General features: G+C 43.6%; 1 protein-coding gene across 2 annotated transcripts in view; it reads right to left on the reverse strand.

Annotated features, from left to right (window-relative positions):
- Positions 1 to 27194, reverse strand: part of Pde4dip (phosphodiesterase 4D interacting protein) — a 138773-nt gene that overhangs the window by 72383 nt on the left and 39196 nt on the right. The window contains exons 5-8 of one of the 2 annotated variants that reach the window (XM_090334170.1): positions 9483 to 9559; positions 6919 to 7042; positions 6295 to 6470; positions 5163 to 5280 (exon numbers count right to left, since the gene is read on the reverse strand). In XM_090334170.1, the coding sequence (XP_090190296.1) occupies positions 5163 to 5280; positions 6295 to 6470; positions 6919 to 7042; positions 9483 to 9559 (495 nt within the window). Of the gene's footprint in view, positions 1 to 5162; positions 5281 to 6290; positions 6471 to 6918; positions 7043 to 9482; positions 9560 to 27194 lie in introns of those variants that run through there. The other variant, XM_090334169.1, reaches the window with a different exon arrangement.

Consider the following 27194-nt stretch of genomic DNA (forward strand, 5'->3'; position numbering starts at 1 on the left):
CATCCATAGTTAAAACTAAGACTGTTCCAGTTTAACACACTAATTATCTGGAACTAAGACTAAGTAAACGTTAACGTAAAATGAGAATTTTGGTAATATTTATGATAAATGTATGTATATACATGTGTATTCTTTATTTATATGTATAATTTATAACCAAAATTTCAAGTGGGACACTGGTAGCTCACACCTGTAGTCCTAGCTACCCAGGAGGCTGAGATCTGATATATGCCAGCCCAGGCAGGAAAGTCTATGAGAATCTTTATCTCTAATTAACCACCAAAACTGGAAGCAGTGCTATGGCTCAAAGTGGTAGAGTGTGAACCTTGAACAAAAGAGCTCAGGGGCAGTGCCCAGGCCCTGAATTCAAGCCCCACAATCGACCAAAAAACAATTTCAAAGCAGATATACAAATTATGAGTTTATCTGGAGAATGGGATTGTGGGTAATTATTTACTTTTGTTTCCTCACTTGTATTCTGTAATTTTTCACAATAAATATATGTTCCTTTCATGATAGGACATATTTTTGGATGTTCATACAATGCAGTATTAACTGCAATAAAAGAATAAACTCTGCCGGGCCTGGTGGCTCACACTTGTAATCCTAGCTACTCAGGAGGCTGAGATCTGAGGATCAAGGCTCAAAGCCAGCCCAGGCACAAATCGTTCTGAGACGCTTATCTCCAATTAACCTCTAGAAAATGGGAAGTGAGGCTTGGCTCATGGGGTAGGGCAGTAGCCTTGAGCTGAAGAGCTCAGGGGCAGTGCCCAGGCAGAGTTCAAGCCCCATGACCCACAAAAAAAAAAAAAAAAAGAATAAACTGTGTGATACATGAAACTCAGAAAACATTGTAAGTCAAATGGGTCACATGCAAGTGAGTACATCCTGTGTGATTCCATTTATTTGAAGACTAACATCTACAGGGACAGAAGTCACACAGTAGTTTCTGGGTGATGAAGATTTTTTTTTTTTTTTTTGGCCAGTCCTGGGGCTTGAACTCAGGGCTTGGGCACTGTTCTTGGGCTATATACTCTATATCACTTGAGCCACAGCACCCCTTCCGGGTTTTATGTGTGAATGTAGTGCTGAGGAATTGAACCCAGGGATTCATGCATGCTAAGTGAGTACTCTACCAGTAGGCCACACTCCAGGCTCTGAAGATTTGTATATATCTTGTTTCGGATGCTAATTACATGGGTTTGTACAAAATCGTCAGCTCTCATTGAGCTGAGGATTTTCATCTATAGATTCTATACCTGTTTTTATATTTCATTAAGAAGGTGCAATTAATTTAAAAGAACATGGTCATAATATCTAATCTTTAACTCAACTTCATGCTCTTGCTTGGCTTGCTTATTCTGCTGGTGCCCTCTCACATGAGACATGCCTCCAGTCCAATATTTTGTTAGTTAATTGGAGAGATTCTCTCAAACTTTTTTTGCTTGAGCTTTCTTCGAACTGAGTAACTAAAATGACAGATGTTAGCCATTGGTTTCTAGTTTAGCAAACACTATTTTAAATGCTTAAGCACTCACCCATGATTACACAACTTGTAACTGAAAGGAAGTATGTTGTTAAGGTGAAACTAAGGGCTTTTGCAATAATTTAATATAGTAAATGTATTCTAAATGTGTATAATACAGTAACTATAGTAAAATGTACTGAAGGCATATAACAAAGTAAAATGTGAGAACAAGCTTTGAGGAATGAGGAATGGACAAGCTAAGAAACCCCCTCTAGGCCCACCTTGTTCTGGGAAGTGAAGACTTTAGGGCCCCATGGTTATGGTAAACATCTATTCCAGGAACACAATTAATGTACATAAATTCCAGTAACTGGCCTGTTTACAGGGTCCAGCAGTCACCAGGACCCAAAACAATCAGAAATATACTCATAAATCAAACTAAATGTTATCCAATCATGAGCCTGTAGCTGTAACTTGTTTGTACATGACTATAAAAGCTGTGTAAAATCTTTGCTGGGGACCTCTTAGCGTCACTGGCAACGAGTGCACAGAGGTCCGTGTTCGAACTCGTAATAAACGACCCTTGCCCCTTTGCTTTGGCCTCGGCCTCTGGTGGTTCTTTCGGGGTCCCAGGAGTTCGGGTACAACAGCTTCACATGATGAAAAACAACTATGAATTAAACAATTACACTAAACTTATATTAGCAGTTTATCCTCAATCTGAATTGATAAACTTATTCACATGTTTTAGCTATACATGTGAGGTGAAGTCACATGTACCTGGATAGTAATTTCTTAATGTACAATGCTAAGTTTAATCAGTAGTTTTCTTTCTACCTTTAGCATGCATCAGAATCAGCCAGGAGACATATTAAAGTGCAGCAGAGTGCTGGGATCTGCCACCTATAGGTGTGATTCGATAAATAGATTTAAGGTGTGCCCTAAGAATTTACATTCCTAACAAATTCTCAAATCTCAAATTCTCAAATCAGCTGATACTGCTGTCTGGGAACCACCTTTTGAAAGCCACTGAACTAAATTTGTCCAAACCTATATTCAGAAAAAAAGAATCTCACTCATTGCCAGTCACCAGTGGTTCACTCCTGTAATACTAGCTACTCTGAAGGCTAAGATCTGGGAATCAAGGTTCAAAGTCAACTCAGGCAAAAATGACTGAAACCCTTATCTCCAATTAACCATCAAATGCCGAAAGTTAAAGGTATGACTCAAGTGGTAGAAAGCTAGCTTTCAGTGAAAAAAAGTCTGCAAGAATATGAGGCCCTAGGTTCAAGCCTCAGGACTGGCACACATAAAACAAAAGGTCGGGAGGAAGAAAGGAATTGGAGGGACGGAGGGAGGGACTAAAAGCTGCTCCAAACTAAACTACAATCTCCTTATATGAAGTTGTAGCTGTCTGAGCTACTCGTGCCTGCAAGGTTTTCAGCCTCTGCTGTGATTATTTACAACACATACTTGTCTTAACCTCAGAGTGAGATTTCTCTGTGGTAATGCTGGAATGTTCACTATTTTAGGAAATCAGCCTCCCTGCTGTCTGTGCTGTTTACATTAGGTTCCATTGCATAAATGGAATGGCTGATTTGTGTTGGGGGAGAGCCTCCATAATGAAGGCAAACCCTTCCCTAATAGTGTTCTAGGTCATTTGAAAGCAAATGCTCAAAGCCAGCTCAAGCAGGAAAGTCTGTGAGACTCTTATCTCCAATTAACTACCAAAATACTGGAAGTAGAATTGTAACTCAAGTTACAAAACACTAGCTTTGAGCAAAAGGGCTCAGAGACAGTGCCCACAGTAACAACATCACAAAATAAAACTTTGACATAAATAAAACTTCCATCATGCTGTAGAAAGGAATAAACCAGAGAGGCAGAGCTGGTCACCAGCTGTTCCCTGCCATAGTGTGACTATCTTCAGCGAAGAGGAGAAAAACACTGTAAACCAGTAGCATTCCTGACTCCCTAGGGGAAAGAGAAGAAGCTACCCCCAGGCTAACAGCTACATCAGAAGCCTCCTGGCCTGGCTATAATCCTAGTAGGCTAAGTTCAAAACCAGCAAGGCAGGAAAAGTCTGTGAGTGTTTTATCTCTAATTAACCCAAAAACCAGAACTGAAGCTGTGGCTCAAGTGGTAGCGCCCTAGTTTCAAGCCACAAAGCTCAGAGACAGTGCTCCAGCCCTGAATTCAAGCCCAATGACTGACCAAAACAAAAAAAAAACAGCTTGTAAGCACTCTTGAGTACAGCTTACTGCTGACCTGAGTGGTCATCAAAAATGGATCCAAACCTGGAGTGACATCATTCTGTGGTTTCTCACATCTTGGTATTTGGGTTTTTTGTTTTATGAGTGTGAGTACTAGAGCTTAAACTCAGGGCCTTGGGCCCTATCCCTTAGTTTTGCTTAAAGATTGCACTCTATCATTTGAGCCATAATTTCACTTTTGACTTTTTGCTGGTTAACTAGAAATATGCAATTTATGGGCTTTACTGCCCTGGGCTGACTTTGAACCACAGTCCACAGATCTCAGCCCTGTTGGTAGCTAGGATTACAGCCTCTAGCATCCAGTTCCATGTAATGGGACTGCTTTATTATTATATGGCCCTATAATAATTATTATTACTATTACTACTACTACTACTATTGTTAAGCCACCTTTGCATAGCCAGAAGCCAAGGAACTGAAAGGCAGCACTAATTACAACTACCTGTCTGGTAACTCCCAAGGTTAACAATACTGAAGGAAATTAACATGATTATTTTCACTGTAGTGACCCTTCTTCAGTATAAAGCCATATTCTGTGTTCTACGTAGTTATAAGTCATTTGGTGAGGTCCGCAAAATTCTTAGGTGGCTCCCATAATCCCCATCCTTAGTATTCATGCTTTTGTGTAATGCCATTCCTTTGAAAGAGTTTCAAGGCAAGGACTTAATTTGCTTCCGCCCAAGAGGGTATGTCATGGCATAGTTGTGCTATACAGTATGACAAAAATGAGATTTTTTTTTTTTTAGTTTTGATCAAAAAAGTTCAGGGACAGTGATGGTCAGTCATGGAACTCTGGGCCTGGGCACTGTTCCTGAGCTCTTTTGCTCAAGGCCAGCACTCTACCACTTTGAACCAAAGTACCACTTCTGGTTTTCTGGTGGTTAAGTGGAGATAAGAGTCTCACAGACTCCTTCCCCAGGCTGTCTTTAAACCACAGTCCTCTGATCTCAGCCTTGTAAGTAGCTAGGATGACAGGTCACAGTCAACAGTGCCTGGTGAGATTTTTTTTTTTTAGTTGTAATTAACTTTGCTCATCATTGAACTTTAGCCAAAAGGAACACACATAGGTGTATTCACCTAATGGAGTAAACTCTTGAAAGGGGTGTAGAAGTAAGAAAAGCAACTATCTCATCTCCATTTCTGGCTTGGAAAAATAAGCTGTGTTTTCTGCAATCAGCTAGAAATAAATTCTGCCAGCAACACAGGGGCTCTTCGAAGCCTACTTTTCTAAGCACATCTGAAAATGAGTCAGCAAATGAGAACCCATCCAAGCTATGCCTGAACTCCTAACTCACAGAAACTGAGATGATAAATCTGTGCTGTTTTAAACTGCCACATATGTAGTAATCTATTATACAAGCAATAGGTCATTAGAAGTGGGTCCGGTGGCATAAAGCATCCTGGACACAGGCAAGCCTTACCTGTACTTCCATGCTGGCTGGATGCTCCGACCCACCTTCCAGCTGCTGTTTCCCGTGAGACAGTTGTTCTACCAGCCTCTCCTGGGCAGCCAGGCTCCTGCTCAGTTCTTCAATTCTCCTGGAATAGGGCAAAGAAAGAGCAAATCTGTTACCTGACTCCATTCCATCTGTTCTTCTGCTAATGATCAAGAAGTGTGTATGGTGGGGGAAGCTGGGGAGGGAGGGCTGGAAGTCTGGCCTAGTGGTAGAGTGCTTGCCTAGCATGCACGAAAACCTCAGTTCCATCCCTCAGTACCACATACATAGAAAAAGCCAGGAGTGGTATGGTGGCTCAAGTGGTAGAGTTCTATCCTTGAGAAAGCCCAAGAACAGTGCTCAGATCCTGAGTTCAAGTCCCCTGGGATTGGCAAAAAAAAAAAAAAAAAGGATACCATTGAAGATTCTATACTAAGCTGGGCACTAGGGGCTCACACCTGTCATAGCTACTCTAAGATGGATGTTCAAAGCCATCCTGAGTAGGAAAGTCCATAAGACTCATCTCCAATTAACCACCAAAAAGCTGGAAGTGGAGCTGTGGCTCAAATGATTAAAGTGATAGCCTTGAAAGAAAAAAAAAAAACAAAACTAGAGGACAATACTCTAGTCCTGAGTTCTGGTCCCAGGATTGGCACAAAAAATTAATTAATAAAAAAAAAAACCTCAGTCTTAAGCCAGGCGCGGTGGCTCACACCTGCAATCCTAGCTACTCAGGAGGCTGAGATCTGAGGATCGAAGTTCAAAGCCAACCCAGCACTACAGACCATGAGACTCTTATCTCCAATTAATCGCTAAAAAATGGGAAGTGGGGCTGAGCCTCTAGGGGCAGGGTGGTGGCCTTGAGCTGAAGAGCTCAGGGACAGTGCCTAGGCCCAGAGTTCAAGCCCCACGACCAACGACGGCGAGGATGACAACACCAACAACAATAAAACACTTCAGTCCCCAAGAGGAATTCTTTGCTTGTGGGGCCATGGAGCGCTAGACATGGTGCAGGTGCCATGATCACCCCTCCAGGGGGGAAAATGTGGCCACTGTGTGTCCACAGCTTGGAGAACTGACAAGAGCCCCCCAACAATAAGTGCATCCAGATACCTACTTGTCCCTGAGGGCCAGGGCTTCCTGGAATCCATGTGGCTCCCTCTGCTCTCCTGGCAGCTCCTCCCTGTCTTTAGTGACATCTTTCAGTTTCTCTGAGAGCTCCAGGTTGCATTCCTTCTCTGCTTCCACCAGAGCGGCCATCCGGGCGGCTTCATCCTTTGCTAGTCTGGATTCCTGGCAGGGGAAGTCGGGGAGAGAAGGGATGAAGGAAAACTGAGTGTCTGCACAGATCTAAAGCTCAGGTCTTAGAGACACAGGGTAGTTTTGGAATAAAGGAAAGAAGAGAGGGAAGCTGGGGCAGGGAGGGTAGTGACTCATGCCTGTAATCCCAGCTACTCAGAGGCTTGGATCTGAGGATCATAGTTTGAAGCCAGTCCAAGGAAGGAAAACCCATGAGACTCATCTTCAATTAACTACCAAATAGCCAGAAATGGAGCTGTGGTGTATATGGTAGAGCACCAACCTTGAGCAAAAAAGGTAAGGGACAGTGCCTGGGTCTTGAGTTCAAGCCCCAGTACTGGCACAGAGGGAAAAAAAAGTAGACAGAAGGGGTAAAGCAGAAGGCAGGTGAGCAGGGAAGAGGCAAAGAGGAGCCTAAACCATGGATTCGAGGAAGCCACACCTCCTGCAGAAGCTGAATCTTATTCTCCAAGAGCTCATAGACATGCTCTGTCTCCTGCTGTCGCTCTTCAAACTGGCGCCGGAGCTCCGCCTCATTCTGGGTGGTGAGATTCTCCACATCAGCCCTGAAATCACAGAGCATTCATCAGACAGATCCACAACTGCACAAGCATACTCAGGTTGGTCCACTGATGAGAGAAAAATGCAGTATTTTTGGGGGGGGGGGGCGGGGAGTGGGTACTATAGTTTAAACTAAGGACTTTATAGTTTTTTACTCAAGGCTTGAGATCTACCACTTGAGCCAAGCCTCTACTTCCAGCTCTCTGCGGGTTAATTGGAGATATAGATAACCTCATTGGGGTTGGAGGCATGGCTCAGGTGGTAGAGCACCAGCCAATGAGTAAAAGCATCAAATACTAAGTTTGAGTCCTAGTCTCAGACAAAAAAAAAAGAAAGAAAAAAAAAAAAAACAACCTCTTAGGCTTTCCTGCCTAGGCTGGCTTCAAATTGTGATCCTGAGATCTCAGCCTCGATTACAGATGAAACACCAGCACCAGTTTCTATCTACTTGTTTCTGGTCCCATGCAGATAACATTGAATCTATGGAAGCTCAGGGTCTGAGTTGAGCTTTGCTTCTCTGATATCATTAAACATGAAGTCCAGGCATAAATTTGAAGCCTGTAAGGTATCACCATTGATTTAGAGTAGATAGGCGCTGCCCTTAGCTACTTGAGAACCAGACATTTGAGTGATCTTAATTCTGGTTGGATTTTATTTCTGCCATTCGGTAAGAACCACAACCATACTCTTGTTCTCAATGTAAAGAACAATATTGAGCCTTTATAGGCTCATAAAGCACCAAGCCCACAGGCACTTGGGTGTTTGGCTCAGTTGGCTGTATCTATGGAAACCAAACAGGTCCCTGGTAAGATGATAGATCGCTGGTTAATGGTAGACACTCTGATCCAGAGGCTGGCCTTGTCTTTACTCTCTCATCATTTGAGAGTCTTTGGGAAGAGTGACATTCTTGCTTGTACCAGGGACAAAAGTCAATGGACTCATCAGGTTTTACCTGGATTCTGTTTTTCCTTATAAACCCAATAGACGGTCAGCTAACAATAATCTCTGAAAAATGGAGGTTAAATTTGGCATTAGTCTCCACAACTATAATCCTAGCTACTTAAGAAGCTGATATTTGAGGGCTGAAGTGCAAAGCTAGCCTGGCCAGAAAAGTCCACAAGACTCTTATCTCAAATTTACCAGTGAAAAGCCAGAGTGGCTCAAATGGCCGTGCACCAGCTATGAGTAAAATAGCCAAGACAGATTAAGAGTCCCTGAGTTCAAGTCCCAGTACAGGTATGCAAGCACACACACACACACACACACACACACACACACACACACACACACACACACACACAAATGAATGGAGGCCATAAATATTCTGAGTCATTAAGTTAGCCTGGATGCCTGATTTAAGAAGCTCTAGCTAGTGGACATTAATAGCTAACACTTGTAATCCTAGCTACTCAGAAGGCTGAGATCTGAGGATCACATTTGAAGAGACTCATATATCCAATTACACACAAAAAAGCTGGAAGTAGAGTTGTGGCTCAAGAGGAACAACTTTGAACTAGAAAGCCAAGGGAGAATGGAAGGCCCTTAATTCAAGCTCTAGCACTGGAACAAGACAAATCGAAAGTTAATCAATCCTTCTTTCCTAGTTTAATAAATAAAACCACATTCCAAAATGCTAATACTATTCTTTCTCTCAGCTCTTGCTGTTCCTGGACTGATGGATAATCTGTGATCAAAGTTGTTTACATTTCATTCACTGTCTCCAGATTAGCTCATTACTGTTTAGCAGAAAGTTTGTACACGTAGGCCTAGTGAATTTACTAATTTCTGGCAGGGTTAACAGAAGCACATAAAAATCCATCATTTCAGCCGGGAGTTTGGCCTAGTGGTACAGTGCTTGCCTAGCATGCATGAAGACCCGGGTTCGATTCCTCGGTACCACATACATAGAAAAAAGCCGGAAGTGGTGGTATGGCTCAACTGGTAGAGCTCTAGCCTTGAGAAAGTCCAAGGACAGTGTTCAGGCCCTGAGTCCAGCCCAGGACTGGCAAAAAAAGAAAAAAAAAGAAAAAAGAAAAATCCATCATTTCACCCAGGCACTGGTAGCTCACACCTACAATCCTAGTACTGAGATCTAAGGATCAAGTTTCAAAGCCAGTCCAAGCAGGAGGGTCTGTGAGACTCTGATCTCCAGTTAGCAATAAATCAAAACAAAACAGAAGTAGAGTTGTGGCTAAAGTAGTAGACTTCTACGCTTAAACAAAAAAGTTCAGGGTCTGGCGTGCGTGGGCGTGTGTGTGTGTGTGTGTGTGTGTGTGTGTGTGTGTGTGTGTGTGGTATCCCAAATGGGATACCATATTCAAATGAAGGGGCAAGGTTAATGATTTGATCCCACAGTTCTTACTCTCAGATGATTGAGCCATACTCTAGAAAAGCACCAGCATTGCTATGTTCACATTGTTCATCAAAGAATTCAAACAAACGCACCATGTTTTATCCAGATGCTGTTTCTTGTCCTGAAGTTCTCGTTTCAGGCTCTCCACTTCAACCTTCAGCTCAATGTTCTGCAAATCACACAAGTGTTGATCATTAGCTGCCAAACACTCTCTATCCTGAAACTACATTACTACTTGAGCCTGACGTTAGTCCAGGGTCTCAGATCACTTCTCAGTGCTTTTTATTATGTGTGGCATGAATGGAAACACAGATGAACTCACATCTGAGTGAAGGATAAATGAACTGCACCACCTCACAAACTGGGCTATGCCCCTTCCTCATTCTCCACAGCTTGGTGGACATTCCCTTGGACAGCGGGCATGACCCAGGCTTTCCTGCTCACTAAAATATAAGAGGAAAGAATGTATATGAAGACAGTTTTCTCAGGAACTGGTGTCTCACATCTGTAATCCTAGCCATAGGAGGATGAGATCAGAGATCAAGGCTTAAAGCCAGCTTGGGTAGAAAAGGCCAGGAGACTCTTATCTTCAATTAACTTGCAAACAGAAATGGAGCTGTGGTTAAAGGGTTAGAGCACCTGCCTTAAAGGAACAAGCTAAAGAATGGTCAGTGTCAGATCCTAAGTTCAAGCCCCAGTACCGGAAGAAAAAAAGAAAGGAGCTGGGCATCAGTGGCTCTCACCTGTAATCTTAGCTACTCAGGAGGCTGAGATCTGAGGATACTCTTATCTCCAATTAACCATCAGAAAACCAGACATGGTGCTGGGCTAAAGAGGTAGAGTGCTAGCCTTGAGCTGAAGAGCTCAGGGATAGCACCCTGGCCCAGAGTTCAAGACCCACAACCGAGAAAATAAAAAAAAAAAAAAGAGAAAGAAAGAAAAGGAAGGACCCCAGTCTCACTGTAATAAATTCTATAAGCTAAAATTTTTTTTAATTTAGCAGGAAGAATAAAATATCCTTAGAAAGAGACTCTCCCATAGTTCCTAATTATTTTTCCCCAAAGTGAAACATAACTCTTAGTGAATGAGTTTGATTTAAATAGTTTTCTTTTTTTGGAATGGTATCTCTTCTAGTTCATGAGCTATTTTTATAGAAAGACTGGATTTCCTTTCCAGTGACTTCTCTGACACCACTGTTTTAGGTTGTATCTGTATGCAGCACACTGGCATAAATTATTTCCATAAGGAATTGGCTCTTCCTGATCAAGCAACAAGAGATAGGTTTTCGTGTAGGAGCCCTAGAAATACATGTTAGTAGTTGTTAAAGGAGTTCTTTCATAGTGGAAGTTTCTTTCCATACACTAAGTTTTAGAGCAAAAACAGAACTCTAGTGAGTCTAGGTATCACATTTTCACATTAACTGTGTGGCCTGATGTAGCCACCCCCAAAGTGTATATTTTGAATCAGTCAGACAGTCGGTTAACCTAAAACAGGGCCTTTCCTTTTTTTTTTTTTTAATTTTTATTTTTGCCAGTCCTGGGGCTTGAACTCAGGGTCTGAGCATTGTCCTTGGATTTTCTTAAGGCTATAGCTCTGCTACTTGAGCCATAGCACCACTTCTGGCTTTTTCTATGTATGTGGTACCAAGGAATCAAACCCGGGTCTTCATGCATGCTAGGCAAGCACTCGACCACTAGGCCACACTCCCAGCCCAGGCCTTTCCTTCTTGCCCTTAACAATTCCAACCTTGTTCATCTCCTATAATCACATGACATACCTGCCAGCCAGAAGGGTTCAAGTGACAAATAGCACATTTTAGACTTTAAGACAGAACAGTTGTCAGGCTTGTTCCAGAAGTGTAACCCTTGCCTTGCCACAGATGTGTGTGTGCACACTTGTGCATGTCTGTGTGTGTGCTTGCACATATACCAATCCTGGGGCTAGAACTCAGGGCCTCACATTTTTGCTTGGCTTTTTTACTCAAAGTTGACACTCTACCTCTTGAGCCACACCTGCACCTCTAGGGTGTTTTTATTTTTTGCTTTTTATCTTTTGGGTTGTTTTTTTTTTCCCCCTCTGCTGGTTATCTGAATGTAAAAATCTTGTGAACTTCTCTGCCTGGCTTTGAACTCTGACTCCCCTATCTCAGCCTACTGAGTAGCTAGGATTACAGGTATCAGCTACCAGCACCCAGCCACTGCCTTGTTGTAAAGGTGAGGTATGGAGGATTAATACTTCATAAACACTATGTTTCTTTTTGGACAATACCACCCCTCCCCTTCTCAATTTTTCCCTACCATCCCTGCCCACAGGTTGTATAGTTCATTTTCAACATTGTGTCCTAGTGAGTACTACTGCTGCATTTGTTCATTCAGCCACTATCTTTCTTTTTTTTATTTTAATATATGTTTTATTTAATTTATTTATTTATTTATTGCCAGTCCTGGGCTTAAGCTCAGGACCTGAGTACTGTCCTTGGACTTTCTCAAGGCTAGAGCTCTACCACTTGAGCCTCAGCACCACTTCTGGCTTTTTTCTATGTATGTGGTACCAAGGAATCGAACCCGGGTCTTCATGCATGCTAGGCAAGCACTTTAACCACTAGGCCAAACTCCCGGCCTCAGCCACTATCTTTCTTTCACTAGTGCTTCTCAGACTCTAGACACAGAGGCGGTTTTAACATGTGATCAGAATACTTCATTGCAAAAGGACACAGGGGCAGTGTTCCCAGCTTCAGTCACTATAGACTGTGGAAGGTCAGGGCTCTTGTTTTAGCACCAGTTTCCCCAAAGACTGCAAGAAAACCAGTGGAATGCTTTGAGTTCATACAATGTAAGATCCATATTCAAATGGCAGAACAATGTTCAAGAGAATGCGTCAAACTCAACCTATGCCCGTCCTTAGTAGGTGTCTGAAAGCAATAACAGTCCTTTTCCAGCCTGATGACCTCAACCAGACAAGCACAGGCACCCAGGCTTCAGCAAGCATAGAGGCGGAAGGTCTAAGAACATTAGGTGTTTGGACAAATATGATTAGAGATGTCTGTGTGTGTGTGTGTGTGTGTGTGTGTGTGTGTGTGTGTGCATGAGACAGATAGACACAGACCAAGAGATAAGATGACTGAGAGCCAAAGCCACACAAATATAGAAATGGGTGTGTGTTTGTGTGTGTGTGTGAGAGAGAGAGACAGAGAGACCAGTAGATAGGCAGACTGAGAGCCAAAGGCCAGAGTGTTGATTGGGCAGAGGTCAGAGCCGCTAACTTGTAAGATAGTATCATTTATTTATTCATTTTTGGTGCATTTATTCATTCTTTTTTACCATCAAATATTTAATGAGTATCTACTTTGTGTGTGCAAGTGCTAAGGGGAGCAGGGACTGGCGCCATCCCAAATGCCTAAGAGTTCCCCACCCCATTGTGGAAGGTCGACAATGGTACAGCCCAGCCACCTTTGCCCTTCCAGGGAGGGGCAACCTTGACCTTCTCCCCACTCCCCATGAGGAGGGATATCCGCTTGGGAGCTGACTATGGTCCCTCTGTGTATGTGACTATCCCATTGGCCACCTGTGTGACCAGGTTTGACCACATGGGTTTGCCCTTAAAAGCCCAGCATGAGCGCTGCTCAGGGTCACAGTGTCAGCTCCCGAGTCTGGACTGTGTCCCTGGCCAGTTCACCATCTACTTCCCCAATAAATTCACCTTTTTATATGAGACTGTCTCTGTGTGGTGGACTCTGGTGGGACGTGGAATCCCCTCCTCCTTACCCCATAACACAAGGTACTGTAATAGGTATTAGAAAAGGCAAGACAGACCCATGGTCCTGAGAGGATTTATAGCTTATGTATCATCAATTAAGCAGTTGAGTTAGAGCAACACGTAATAGCCACGAGGAACCCAAGGGTCAGATGGCTGGATGGCAGCGTGCACAGGTGGCAGACAGAAATAGCAGCAGAGACACAGACTAGTGCTGGATCATCATGATCTAAAGAGAGACACCCAGGGCTTCATGTTCTTGTTGTTTTCCATCGAGGCTTGCTGCTCTACCACTTGAGCCATACCTCTACTGGTTTTTACTTTTTCTTGCTTTATTAGAGATTAGGTATCTCAGGTACAGTCCAGGCTAGCTGAAAATTGCAATCCTCACATCTCAGCCTCCTGAGTAGCTAGGATTACAGGCGTGAAACACTTGTTCTAGCCCTGGACTTTGACAGTGGGGCAACCTGTACACGTGAGTGAAGCACAGGGAGAAAAGGTGGGAAAGTGCCAGATCATCTGATCAATTTTTTTTGCTGTGAATCTAAAACTGCTCTTAACGTAAGGGGAAATGGCGTGTTGCCTGATGAGTACCACAATCTCAGAGGTCTCAAGATATCTGCCATCTTGTTCACACTCACTTCCAGTTGAGCCCTTTCCTGTGGGTCATAAGCTGTTCTTTCTCACTGGGCACTATTCAAATCTTAGTTGAGTTGCCTAACACTGGTGGCTCGCACCTTTAAATCCTAACTACTCAAAGACTGAAGTCTAAGGATCTCAGTTCAAAAAACAAAAAGGAGATTCTTATCTCTACTCAACCAGCAAAAGGCCAACAGTGAAAGAGTGGCTCAACTGGTAGAAGCACTAGCCTTAAGTCAATAAAGGCAACCAAGAGCACTCTGGTCTTGAATTCAAGCCCCAGTGCTGGCACACATGCATGCACATGCACCCATGGACACACAGACACAAATTTAGTTGAGGTCCAGGGAGAGCTGAGCTTAATGTAGCCAATTGTAAAGGTCCTGACAGAAGCCAGGGGTGAGGCTGGAGCCTCTGCACCCTGTCCCCTTGCCTCACTGCAGGCAGCAAGAGGAATGAATACCAGAAATGGTTTATTTCTCTCAATTATTCACAAATTGGATTTCACAGGAGCCATCTTTCACTTCCTCTGACTTTTCACACAAATGTTCGCAACATGTATTTGTTTTTGTATTGTTATCATATCTTAAACTCAGGGCCCTCATGCTCTTGCTTGGCACCTGTCTCTGTCTCTGTCTCTGTCCCTGTCCCTGTCCCTGTCCCTGTCTCTGTCTGTCTGTCCCTGTCTCTGTGTCTGCCTGCCTCTCTCTCTCTCTTTCTCTCTCTCTCTCTCTCTCTCTCTCTCTCTCTCTCTCTCTCTCTCTCTCTCTCTCTCTCTCTCTCTCTCTCTCTCTCTCTCTCCCTCTCTCGGCTGGATACAGCTCTACTTCCAGTTTTTTGTTGTTGTTGTTGGTAACTTGGAGATGAGAGTCTCATGGACTTTTGTGCCCAGGCTGGCTTTGAACTGTGATCCTCAGATCTCAACCTCCCGAGTAGCTAGGATTACAGGGGTGAGCTCCCAATGTCCAACTCATTTTTGTTTTTGAGAAAAGGGTCTCTGTTTCACAGCTGGCTTCTGACTCATGAATTCAAGTTATTCTCCTGTCTCAGTCTCAACATGCAGCTTATAAACATCATTTCCTATTTTTTTTTTTTGCCAGTCCTGGGCTTCAGCTCAGGGCATGAGCATTGTCCTTGGGCTTTCTCAAAGTCAGAGCTCTACCACTTGAGCCACAGCACCACTTCTGGCTTTTTTCTATGTATGTGGGACTGAGAAATCGAACCTGGGTCTTCATGCATGCTAGGCAAGCACTTTACCACTAGGCCAAACTCCCGGTCCCAAATTTCCTTCAGTCATTTGTTTCTCTAAATTTCTGGGGCTCCTATCAGACTCAGCACAAGTCTGATAAAGCCGTGAATGGGGTCAAGGACAGCCATGGCTCTGTCACATTCCACATAGCAATTTACATCTGTGTTACCACTAAAAACAAGGTCACCACCACCTTACACTGTAGACACAGCAATGAGACAATCTGCCTCTTTTTGCCACTGTCCTGGTGAAAGCCATCAACAAAATAGGTATCGCTTTACTAAAGCTTTTTATTTTCAATTTGACCTAATACAAAATTCAGATTTATCCACTGAGAAACACAATTTGTATTTGAAAGAGTAGCTAACTTTTAATTCTGCAAAATGCACCAAGTTGTTAAGTGTAGAATTCGGCCTCCTAGCTGCTAAACCAGGTAGCCTTCCCAAGGCTCTGAATGGCACATTTATTCTTAGGCAAAGACACCTCCCTCATAGGCTTATGTGGTTTAGAGCAAATATTTGTAAAATGCATAAAGTAACAGCTGGCAAAAATACTGAGCCATCTGGGGGTAGGGGTTGGTTTTTCTGCCAGGTAAAGAATGAAGAAGCAGGAGTGCAAGCAGCAAATTTACTGAAAGCAAAAGCAGAGTGCAGACTCTCCATAGAGAGCAAAGATTAGAGTCCTATGACCTCCTCTCACAGGGATCCCCCCCGGGCTTTGTGCTGATTGCTTCATGGCTTGAGTATGTGCCACCCTGGCTCTTTTTACTGACTGATCCAGGGCATTATGGGAAGAAACATCATGACAAGCTACATGTTATCAGCTATGTGCTATGTCCAGCATCAAAAAAACAAAACAACAACGAAAAACATTACCCACCTAGCAGTTTCCTTTTTGTTCCCTCATTTCTTTCTCCACTGAATTAAAAGTATCCAGGTGCTGATGGCTCATGCCTGTAACCCTAGCTACTCAGGAGGCCAAGATGTGAGGAATATAGTTTGAAGCCAGCCCAGGTAAAAAAGTCTTTGAGTCTCGTATCTCCAACTAATCACCAAAAAGCCAGAACTAGAGTTGTGGCTCAAGTGACAGAGTGCTAGCCTTGAGCAAAAGAAGCTCAGGGACATTGCCTAGGCCCTGAGTTCAAGGTCCAGTACACACACACACACACACACACACACACACACACACACACACACACACAAAGAGAGGAGGAGGAAGGAGGGAGGAGGAAGAGGAGAAAAAAGAGGAAGAAGAAGGAAGAGAAGGAGGAAGAGGAGAAGAAAGAGAAAGAAGGAGGAGGAGGAAGAAAAGGAAGGAGAAGAAGGGGAGGAGGAGGAGAGGGAGAAGAAGGAGACATAAAAGAAGAGGAGGAGGAGAATGGGGGAGGAAGAGGAGGCAGAGGAGGTAAGAGGAAGAGACAAGAAGAGGAGGAGGGGAAGGGAGGGTGAGAGGGAGGGAGGGAAGGAAGGAAGGAAGGAGGAGAATTTGAGGAAGAAGAGAATGGACAAGGGACAATGAAAGAAAGGGCTTATGAATGTAGAAATTTCTAACAGCAGACATTGGGACAAGACCTGGACCTAGAAATAGCCCCTGGAGCTATAAGCAATAAGTAATGGAGTCCTCAGACTGTTTCCTTAGGATGGTTTCTTTTCTTCCATCTTATATCAAGATCCCTAGTCATGAAAGACATTACCCCTTGAGAAGGTAGAGAGAAGAAAGAATAAGTAGAAGCCAGTTGCTGGTGGCTTATACCTGCTATCCTAGATACTGAGGAGGCTGAGGTTTGAGGATCATAGTTCAAAGCCAGCCCAAGTAGACAAATCTAACTTCCAATTAACCTACAAGAAGCCAGAAAAGGAGGTATGGCTCACATGCAAGAGTGCCAGGCTCTAGCATAAAAGCCAAGCTAGAGCATGAGACCCTGAGTTCAAGCCCCAGTACCAGCATTTTTTTTTTTTTTACAAGAAGAGCTAGGACCTTCCAAGACAAAGTGACTGAAGGAAGGGCTGACTATTCAGCATGCACAGACTCTTCCTTTGCAACTAAAGATCACAGCCTCTAGGGGCCCTCACCCACATCTGTCTGGGGCTACGTGAGGTCCTGTGTGTGTGTGGAGCCGCTGCCAGGCCTTGTGGCAGCTGGGCTTCCAGGAGACTGGGCTGACAGGCTGGCATGACAAGAGAGCCACTGTCCTCCATTCCCGCCCAACGTCTTCATGCCAAGTTTCCAAGGAGCGGGATGCTGACTGCTGGTGTGGCCTCAAGTCACTTCTACGGTTGCTTGGCACAAAGCCACCTGACTATTACTTTAGCTCTCCCAGAACAGCATGTACCCAGTCTACCTTCCATGTGCATGAATTAGCCGCTGTTTCACATGATGGAGTGGGCCCCTCTCCAGTCTGTACCCTCTCTTGCTAAGCCTTTCCACGGCAAAGGCAACCTCAGATGTGTGTTTCTGTGCCGTTGCTAAGATAAGGTGGTGCAGGCAAAGAAGCAGGACAGAGCTGAAAAAAAAAAAAAAGATGAAGAAGAAAGAAAATAGAAAGAAAAAAGGAAAAGAACAGGTCCAGAGTGCTTTGTAATCCTGTGGTCAAAGCCTCTATGAGAGGCTCTATTGGCTAAGAAGCAAAACTTTTCTTTCGCTAGCAGAAAGCAAAGCTCAGAACCATTCATCTGTGAGTAGTTTATTGTAGCTCCTGCTCTTTGTGTTCCATCTTAGCTCATTAATGTTAAGGGAGGAAAAAACCACTTCTCATAGGCACATGCATTTCTTGCATGGTGTGGTGTGTGTGTGTGTGTGTGTGTGTGTGTGTGTGTGTGTGTGTGTGTAGACTTGAACTCGGCCACACATTCTTGCTTAGCTTCTTCCATTCAAGGTTGGAGCTTTACCATTTGAATTATACCTCCACCTCTAGCTTTTTGGTGATTAATTGAAGACAAGAGGCTCATGGATTTTTCTTCTCAGGCTGGTTTCAAACCAGGATCCTCAGATCTCAGCCTCTTGAGCTGCTAGGGTGATAGGTATGAGTCATGAGCACCCAACTTAAATTTATTTTAAAATAAACAGTTTTCAGGGCTAGAATGTGGTTCAATGGTAGAGTGCTTGCCTAGCATGCATGAAACCCTGGGTTCCATTCTTCAGTACCACAAAAACAGAAAAGGCCAGAAGTGGCACTGTGGCTCAAGTGGTAGAGTGCTAGCCTTGAGCAAAAACTGCTCAGGGACAGAGCCCAGGCACTGAGTCCAAACCCAGGACTGGAAAAAAAAAGAAAGAAGCAAGCAAGGAAGGAAGGAAAGAAGGAAGGAAGGTTGGTTGGTTTTGTAATAAGGGGATGAATTAGAGAGATCAGCAAGACCTCTCTAGGTCTAAACAGTGATTGTGTATTTTTATCAATTTTCAGGTGAAAATGAGTCTCTTTTCAGCTATTCAGACAGTATAAGTGGAAGTTTTCTCTATTTGTCCTATTCTAGACAAGGTGTTGATTAGCAAGTATCCATTCTCTGTTGTAACCTAACCTAGAATAAAAGGAAAAAAAGTGGAATTTTCCAAAAATTAAAAAATACCCTGCCTGTACCTTATTTTGTGTCTTGAAAACTGGTATGCAGGCCCAGAAAAGTTGTGACACTCCAGGCTTATGAAGCCTTGGCTTTTCACAAGTGGCTGTGCTAATTATAACCAGCTACCTGGTAACAGCTGTCCTTTTCACTCACATTGGCTGTCAGGGCTAAAACCATCTCAGCTCTGCTGGCACCTCTGCAGAACCATGGGAGAGAGCGAGAAACCAAGAGGGAGAGAGCAATTTGAGGCCTGAGCAGCTATAAAAGCACCTAAAACCCTGCTGCTGGGACCTGTGAGTGCCCTAAACTCCCCAGCATTGTATCTCTGTCTGTGATTTGAGCTACTCTTGACTACAATCCCTTCGCCTTGTTCTAGAAGGAAAGAGAAGGTGCAGACAAGCATCTCAGCATCTTGTGTGGCCTGTAAACTGCCGCACATGGGCAATGCCTTCTTCTGATCATCTTAAAGCAAACAGCCAGCATGGCAAGAGACCCTTTGTTCTGTCCCAGCAACCCTGTGAGGACTTCTCCAGAACTTCTCCAGGGATGGAGCCAGAGTTCAAAGTCCAGCAGGCGTACTGTGATCCAGGACTGTGTGAACCCCAAAGGCCTTTCTCCCCCGCTCTGCTTCTCCTCACTCAACTTGAGCCCAGTGTCTGCACCCAAAAGGCTGAGATGCACTGCGTGCTGTCTTGACACAGTTGCCCTGTAGAAAATCTCCTTTCTCCACACTTCACCGTGTCTCTTTACTTGGCATATGGTGACCAGTGGCCAGATTGTACTAGCCAGGTTCAAGGATACCCAGAACCACAATATCAGAATTAGGAGTGTAAGTCCAGGTCTGCTTACTGCCTCCATGATTCCTGTCTTTCAGTTCTTTCATCTCAGTCACTGGGTCCTAGAGATATTTTAGCTCCTTAATATTGCAATGCCCAGTTCTCAGTTCCCTCCCCTCTCTTCTTATTGCCATCCCCTCATTTATATCCACTTCTTTGGCTCAGTAGGTCCCTCCTGACTTCCTACCTTCTCTGCTCAAATCCATCTTTTCTAGCTAGAAAATGCTGTCTGCTGCCTGTTATCACACTCATGATAAAGTCTACATTAAAACAGCACAAAAGACAATGCCCCTTGGTTGGAGGGTTTGACTTGTAATCCTAGCTGCTCAGGAGGCTGAGATCTAGAGGATCAGCCTTGAGTGAAAATGCCATGCAAGGGTGCAAGGCCCTGTGTTCAAGCCTCAGAATTGGTGCGCACGCGCGCACACACACACACACACACACACACACACACACACACACAGAGATACACCATGTACAACCCTTAGATTGCTCAGAAAACAATCATCTAATATCAAAACCAAGAAAACCAACAAGCTTCACTATCAAGTTAAGTTCAGCAGTTTAAAGTGAACCAGTTAGGCCTGGGAATGTGGATTAGTTATAGAGTGCTTGCCTAGTATGCATGAAGCCCTCAGTTAGATTCCTCAGTACCACATCAACAGAAAAAGCCAGAAGTAGTGCTATGGCTCCAGTGGTAGAGTGCTAGCCTTGAGCAAAATGGATCAAAAACCTTGAGGTAAAAGCAGATACCCTGAAAACTTTACAAGAAGGAATAGGAGATATACTAGGTCTTCTTGGCTCAAGTCGAAACTTTCTTAATAAAGAAAGTTTGGACAAATGGGACTGCATTAAACTGCAGAGCTTCTGTATGACAAAGGACATAGCTAGCAAACTAAACAGAAAGCCCACAGATTGGGGAAAGATCTTCACTAGCCATACAACAGACAAAGGCCTCATGTCTAAAATATATCTATAGCTAAAAAAAACTGAATCTCTTCAAAACAGATCTTCAAAGAAACAACCATCCCATTAAAAGATGGGCTAAAGACTTAGAGAGACTTCTCTGAAGAGGAAATAAGAATGGCCTATACCCAAAGGCTGCTTGTTCTTCTTGGGGAAGCCTGCTTGCACAGTCTGGAAACCAAGCCTGTATTTGGCATTTTCTTTACCAACAAGGGACTTCCATCAATGCTAAGGTCACCTTACCTGCAGACCCACTGTCCCTGTGATTTTCAATTCACACTCCTCTGCCCTCTTCTGCCCATCAGAAATGGGTCCTTGGCAGTTGCCCAAAGGTGCTGGCTATATCCAGTGCAGACAATTTACCAATGCAAGGACTGAGCAAATGGCACAGAAAAAAAAATCTCTTTCACATCAACACTCTTTTCTACATTAGCTTTATAATCCAAAAGCTCTAATACCTGGACATCATACAAGCAGCAGAGTATGTGAAGAATTTGTTTAAAATCTGGCTACATTAAGAATATGGTGATAGAAAAGGAGACATGACAGTGTTTAGTGAGTTGTTTTGAAATGTTTATAATGTCACATATTGCAACTTTCATTAGAAGAAAATTTTTATTAAAATAACACCTCAAAAACAAAAAAAAAAGAATGGCCTATAGACATGTGAAGAAATGCTCAACATTTCTGGCCATACAAGAAATGCAAATCAAAACAACTTTGAGATTCCACCTCACTCCAGTTAGAATGGCCATTATCAAAAAATCTAATAACAACAGATGCTGGAGGGGATGTGGCCATGAGGGATTGCTACGACACTGTTGGTGGGAATGTAAACCACTCTGGAAAGCAGTATGGTGATTCCTCAGAAGACTAAACATAGAGCTCTCCTATGATCCAGCAATCCCACTCCTTGGCATTTATCCAAATGTCCAGAAACAAGGACATACTAAAGCCACTAGCAAAACAATGTTCACTGCAGCATTATTTACCATAGCAAAGATATAGAACCAACCCAGATGCCCCTCAGTAGATGACTGGATCAGGAAGATGTGGTGTTTATACACAATGGAATTCTATGCTGCCATCAGAAAGAATGACATTGCCCATTCATAAAGAAATGGAATGACCTGGAAAAACTCATATTAAGTGAAGTAAGCCAGACCCAAAGGAACATAAACTCAATGGTTTACCTCGTTTGTAATAATTAGTACACATCTAAGACTCTCCTAGCAGAGGATTAGCTCAAAAACTAGGCATAGCAGGGCATGGTGGCTCACACCTGTAATCCTAGCTACTCAGGAAGCTGAGATCTGAGGATCAAGGTTCAAAGCCAGCCCTGGTACAAAAGGACCTGAGACTCTTATCTCCAATTAACCTCTAGAAAATGGGAAGTGGGGCTTGGCTCAAGGGTAGGGTGGTAGCCTTGAGCTGAAGACCTCAGGGACAGGACCCAGGCCGAGTTTAAGCCTTATAACCCACAAAAAAACAAAACAAAACAAAGCAAAACACCTAGGTTCATAGGTCATATATGATAAGATTAAATGAAGGGAACTCTAGGATATGGAACAAGAACTTTATCCTATATGATTGTTGTGCTTAATGTACTATATTATTTCTCTTCTCTTTTTTTTGCCCTTATGGTTAATCTCATATTGTTACTATATCTGACTTTGTTATCTGGTATACTGTATACACACTTATTTGTTTATTTAATATAAGAAAGGAAAAGGGGGAAAACAAGATGATTGGGAGGAGGTGGCAGGAAGGAAATGGAGACAAAAACATGAAAAGGGGTATCAATGTGTGACAAGTGATGCACCTACTACCTGACAAATATAACTGTAACCTCTCTATATGTTATCCCAACAATTAAAAAAATATTTTTTTTTTAAAGAAGAAGCTCAGGACAGTGCCCAGGCCCTGGGGTTCAAGACCCAGAACTTGCCAAAACAGAAAAGAAAAGAACACAGAAAAAACAAGCAGTTAAAGATTTAAATCAGCAGAATGAAGCCTTCTCAACTCCCATCCAAACAAATTTTTAACTAACATGAAGGGCTTTTAAACACATTTATGCGCTGACTTTGGTCCATGAGGACAACATTCCTTTTCCCTTGACCTTCCTGCTGTTGGATCTAGCCCTCTCATATCTTCAATTCTGTTCTTTTTGAGTAGAACATGAACTCCTTTCAAAAGGAACCTTGAGTAATAATAAATCCACACAAGCTGAACCAGTAAATGATCATGATGGAGGAAAAGCCTGGGGTTGGAGGGTAGCTCTGATAGTGTTTGGAGCTTGGGTGTTGACTGCACAGCAGGGGATTTCATGAATTCCAGGGCTGGGCAGCACACTCAGTTAATAAGAGAAGATACAGGCTTAGGTAATAACATCCCAGAAGTCAGCCAAGATGCCACCCAGAAATGTCTTTGCCTAGCAGCTGTTTGTCCAGAGATACTAACATGCCAGATTCCCTAGGAATGGAGCCATTCTCAGCTATGGACCCATCATGACACCGCCTTACTTTCTCTTGCTCCAGAACTGGGAGCTAGATGCAAGGACTTCTCTTAGCTTGCTTTCTGCGTTTAAAAATTGGCCTTCCCCCGAAACTCAAACCTACAATTATGGTGTGTGCTCAAGAGAGGGTAGCAATATATATAATATATATATATACATATATACACACACACACATATATATATGCGATTATGCATCTCTATCTTGATGAGAGTAAGCCGCCTTGTTTGTTTTTTGTTTTTGTTTTTGCCTGTCTGGAACCTGAACTTGGGGATACTGTCCCTGAGCTTTTTTTTCCTCAAGGCTAGCACTCTACCACTTGGAACCACAGCTCTACTTCTAGTTTTCTGGTGATTCATTGGAGAGAAGAGTCTCGTGGACTTTGTGTCTTTGAGCCACAATCTTCACATCTCAGCCTCTGGAGTAGCTAGGATTACATGCGTGAGCCACCACCTCCCAACTCAGGCTTGTTTTGTTTGTTTGTTTTGTTTTTATTTTATATTGCTGTGGTATACAGAGCGGTCACAGTTACATAAGTCACAAAATGAGTACCTTTCTTTTTGAACAGTATCAGCTCTCTCGTTTTCTTCCTGACAGGTTGTAGAGTTCATTTTCGACATAGTGCCTGTGAGAATCACTGCTGCATTTATTCATCCTTTGTCTCTCCACTTCTGTGCTCCTCCTTACCCTCCCCCAAACTGATAAACTTACAAACAAGACAAAAGGTACAGATGTAAAAAAACAGCAACAAAGGAGAAAAATGAAAACAAAACATCAGGATGGGTGTGTGTGTGTGTGTGTGTGTGTGTGTGTGTGTGTGTGTGTAAGCCTGGCTAACTTCGAACTTTAAACAGTCAACCAAAAAGTGGCCAGACTTGCCAGGTACTAGTGGCTCACACCTATAATCTCAGCTTCTCAGGAGGCTGTGATATAAGGACTGAGATATGAAGTCAGTTGAAGCAGGAAACTCCATGAGACCCTTAGAATTTCTAATTAACTGGCTTAAAGCTGGAAGTGGAGGTGTGGTTCAAGTGATAGAGCATGAACTTTGAGTGAAAAGGCCAAGTGTGAGCACCCAGGCCCCTGAGTTCAAGCCCCAGTACTAACACACACACACACACACACACACACACACACACACACACACACACACACACAGAGAGAGAGAGAGAGAGAGAGAGAGAGAGGAAGAAAAGAAAGAAGAAGGAAGGAAAAGAAAGAAATGTTCTTCCAACACTAAAGAAAACTCAAGGGGCTGGGAATGTGGTTTAGTGTAGAGAGCTTAGCATGCATGAAGCCCTGGTTTGATTCCTCAGTACCTCATAAATAGAAAAAGCTGAAAGTGGTGCTGCGGCTTAAGTGGTAGAGTGGTAGCCTTGAGTAAAAAGAAGCTCAAGGATAGTGCCCAGGCCCTGAGTTCAGGCTCCAGGACTGGCAAATAAATAAATAAATCACACTAAGTTTAGTAACACAACAGGGCTCCAAATTCTTGCCACTGCCATGTACCACATAATGCAGAGCACATGACCCTCCATATCTCCTCAGCAAGTGTACTGTGAATTAATCACCTTAAGCTACTTTGTGAATTGTGATGCTTGTTACAAGCCTCCCACAAAATATTTGTGGGAGCCAGGAGCAGATGGCCCACACCTGTAATCCTAGCTACTTAGGAGCGTGAGATCTGAGAATTGCAGTTCAAAGCCACGTAGCAAGAAAGTTACTCTATTTTCAATTAACCACAAGAAAACTGGAATTGATACTGCAGTTTAAAGTGGTAGAGTGCTATTCTTGAGTATAAAAGCTCAGGGGCAGTTTTCAGGCCCTGAAATCAAGCCCAAGGAATGACAAAGAAAGAGGTAGGGAGGGAGAGAGGGAGGGAGAGAGGAGAGGGAGGGAGACAGACAGAAAAAGAGAACGCACAAGTTTGTGGGAGTAAGTATAATTATAAAAAGTCAAACTATTTAATTTTTTTTTATTTTTTGCACCAGTCCTATGGCTTGATTCAGGGCCTAGGAGGCATCTCTAAGCTTTTGTGCCCAGAACTAGAGGTTTATCACTTGAACCACAGCTCCACCTTTGGATTTTTGTGGTTAATTTTATGGGAAATAAGAGTCTTTTGGACTTTTTCTGTCCAGACTGGCTTTGAACCATAATTCTGGGATCTCAGCCTCTATTTTTTTTTTTTTTTTTTTTTGCCAGTCTTGGGCTTGAGCTCAGGGCCTGAGCACTGTCCTTGGATTTTCTCAAGGCTAGAGCTCTACCACTTGAGCCTCAGCACCACTTCTGGCTTTTCTCTATGTATGTGGTACCAAGGAATTGAACCCGGGTCTTCATGCATGCTAGGCAAGCACTTTAACCACTAGGCCAAACTCCCGGCCCTTCAGCCTCTTATTTTTAAAGAACATTAGTCATTAATAAGAATAAAACTACTACCCTCTCACAAGTATGATACGATTAAATATACAACTGAGTATTAACTATTAATTTACAAAGTGTTATGGTGCAAGTTCATTTTGTCTTCATGTTTATTATTCATACAACAAATAATTGTCATTGCCTACAGCAAGGCTTTTTCTCCCCATACCAAGGCCTCAACTCAGAGCCTGTGTTGAACTCACCAGACTTGCTGATACTCTACCCCTTCAGTTACTTGCTGGCTAATTGGATCTCCTGGCCCAGCAGGAGATCCAAAGTCAAGACTGAAGTTGAGCACAATACCCATCACCTCTACAGGAGACAATGGGACACGTGCTTCTCCACCCTAGATCTGCTCCTTCTCCAGAAGACTGTGGCCAGCCAGGGCACAGCAGAGTGGGGGCCCTGGTGACCCAATCTGGAAGAAAATCTTTTCCCTCCAATTATCAAGGATATTCCCTCCTCTGCCTTGCTTTGGACATAGTTCTTGGGAAAATCTCCCTGCTCTGGATAGAGAATAAATCCCTCACTATGTTTATCCTAAGGCCAATAATGCCAGTCTTTCTTATCTTCACTCCACCTCTCTAAGTCACCAGGCCTCAGACAGTTCCAAGAAGGGTCATCCATGACACAGCCACTGAAAAGATGAAAGGGGAGCCTGGTTGCAGGAGCTGGTAGCTCACACTTGTCATCCTAGCTACTCAGGAGGCTGGGATCTGAGGTTCAAAGCCAGCCTAGACAAAAAAAAAAAAAAAAAGCCTACGAACTCACTGTCTCCAAATAATCAGCAAAAAAAGCCAGAAATGGAGGTATGGCTCAAACACTAAAGTAGAACCACAAAGCTAAGAGAGAGCAGCCTAGCCTGAGACTCAATACTAGTACATATGCAAGTGTGCATGTGCTCGCACACAGACACACACAATATATGGTGAACCTTAGCCAATCGGAACATTTCAGATTAAAACATTATTCAGGAAAGTCAGCAAGGTCTGATTCCCCAGACTGAGCATTCGATATTATCTGTTCGCCCAATAATCACCTAGGTCTCATAGTCTTCAGCTGTTTGTTGCTTCTTCAAAGATGTAATGTCGCAGCCTCTGAGGCTCCTCGGGCACACTTACAAAGCCACTGCGCCTGTACAGTCCTCTGGCATAAACAGCCCAGAATTCAAAGCCTCTGATAAATATGAGTCACTCAGGTTGTTGGGCCAAGTTTGGATCCTTTTGCCCACAAAGCAAAGGCCTGAAGAAACCTCAGTGTAGGAAGCCTGACCCTTGAACATAGGGTGCCATCTCACCCCACCATCATCTGCTCACCAAGCCATTCTGCCATCAGCAAGACCCACTGCCTTCTCTGCCCTCCCTGCCAGCTTGTCTTCCGCTTCTTCATTCTAAGGCAAAGCCTTCTTAGGTCTAACCAAAGAATGTTCATTCCCCAAACCTTCTCTGCTCAACCATCTTGAAACACAAACACAAACTGGGGGGGGGGGGAATCCAGCACTGTGCAGGCACACAGACCACAGTGGGGTGGAGGTGACACCCCTCCTCTTCCTGGGGACCCTGGGGAAGATGGAGACTATCCCAACCCCATGGAGCCTGCACCTCCTCCTCTTCCATAAGACCTTGGAAATGGGGAGAGAACTCAGTGGAGCCTGGGCCCCCTTCCCTGGGAAAGTCCAGAGGAGAAAGCAAATTGATGACTGTGGAGCAGACCCTGAGGGGACAAGCCACCCCTCCCCTGAGGATGAGGTGTGCAGTAACTCAGCAGACACCAGGGCAGCAGACTCCCAAAGGTCCCTAGGGATCAATTGCCAGACCTCATTTCTCACCAACTCCACTACCACCATCCCCCCCCCTCCTCTTCCTCTTCCTCAT

This window comes from Megascapheus bottae, chromosome 6 (genome assembly GCF_031878675.1).
Source record: "Megascapheus bottae isolate mThoBot1 chromosome 6, mThoBot2.hap1, whole genome shotgun sequence".
In the NCBI taxonomy this organism is placed as follows: Eukaryota; Metazoa; Chordata; class Mammalia; order Rodentia; family Geomyidae; genus Megascapheus; species Megascapheus bottae.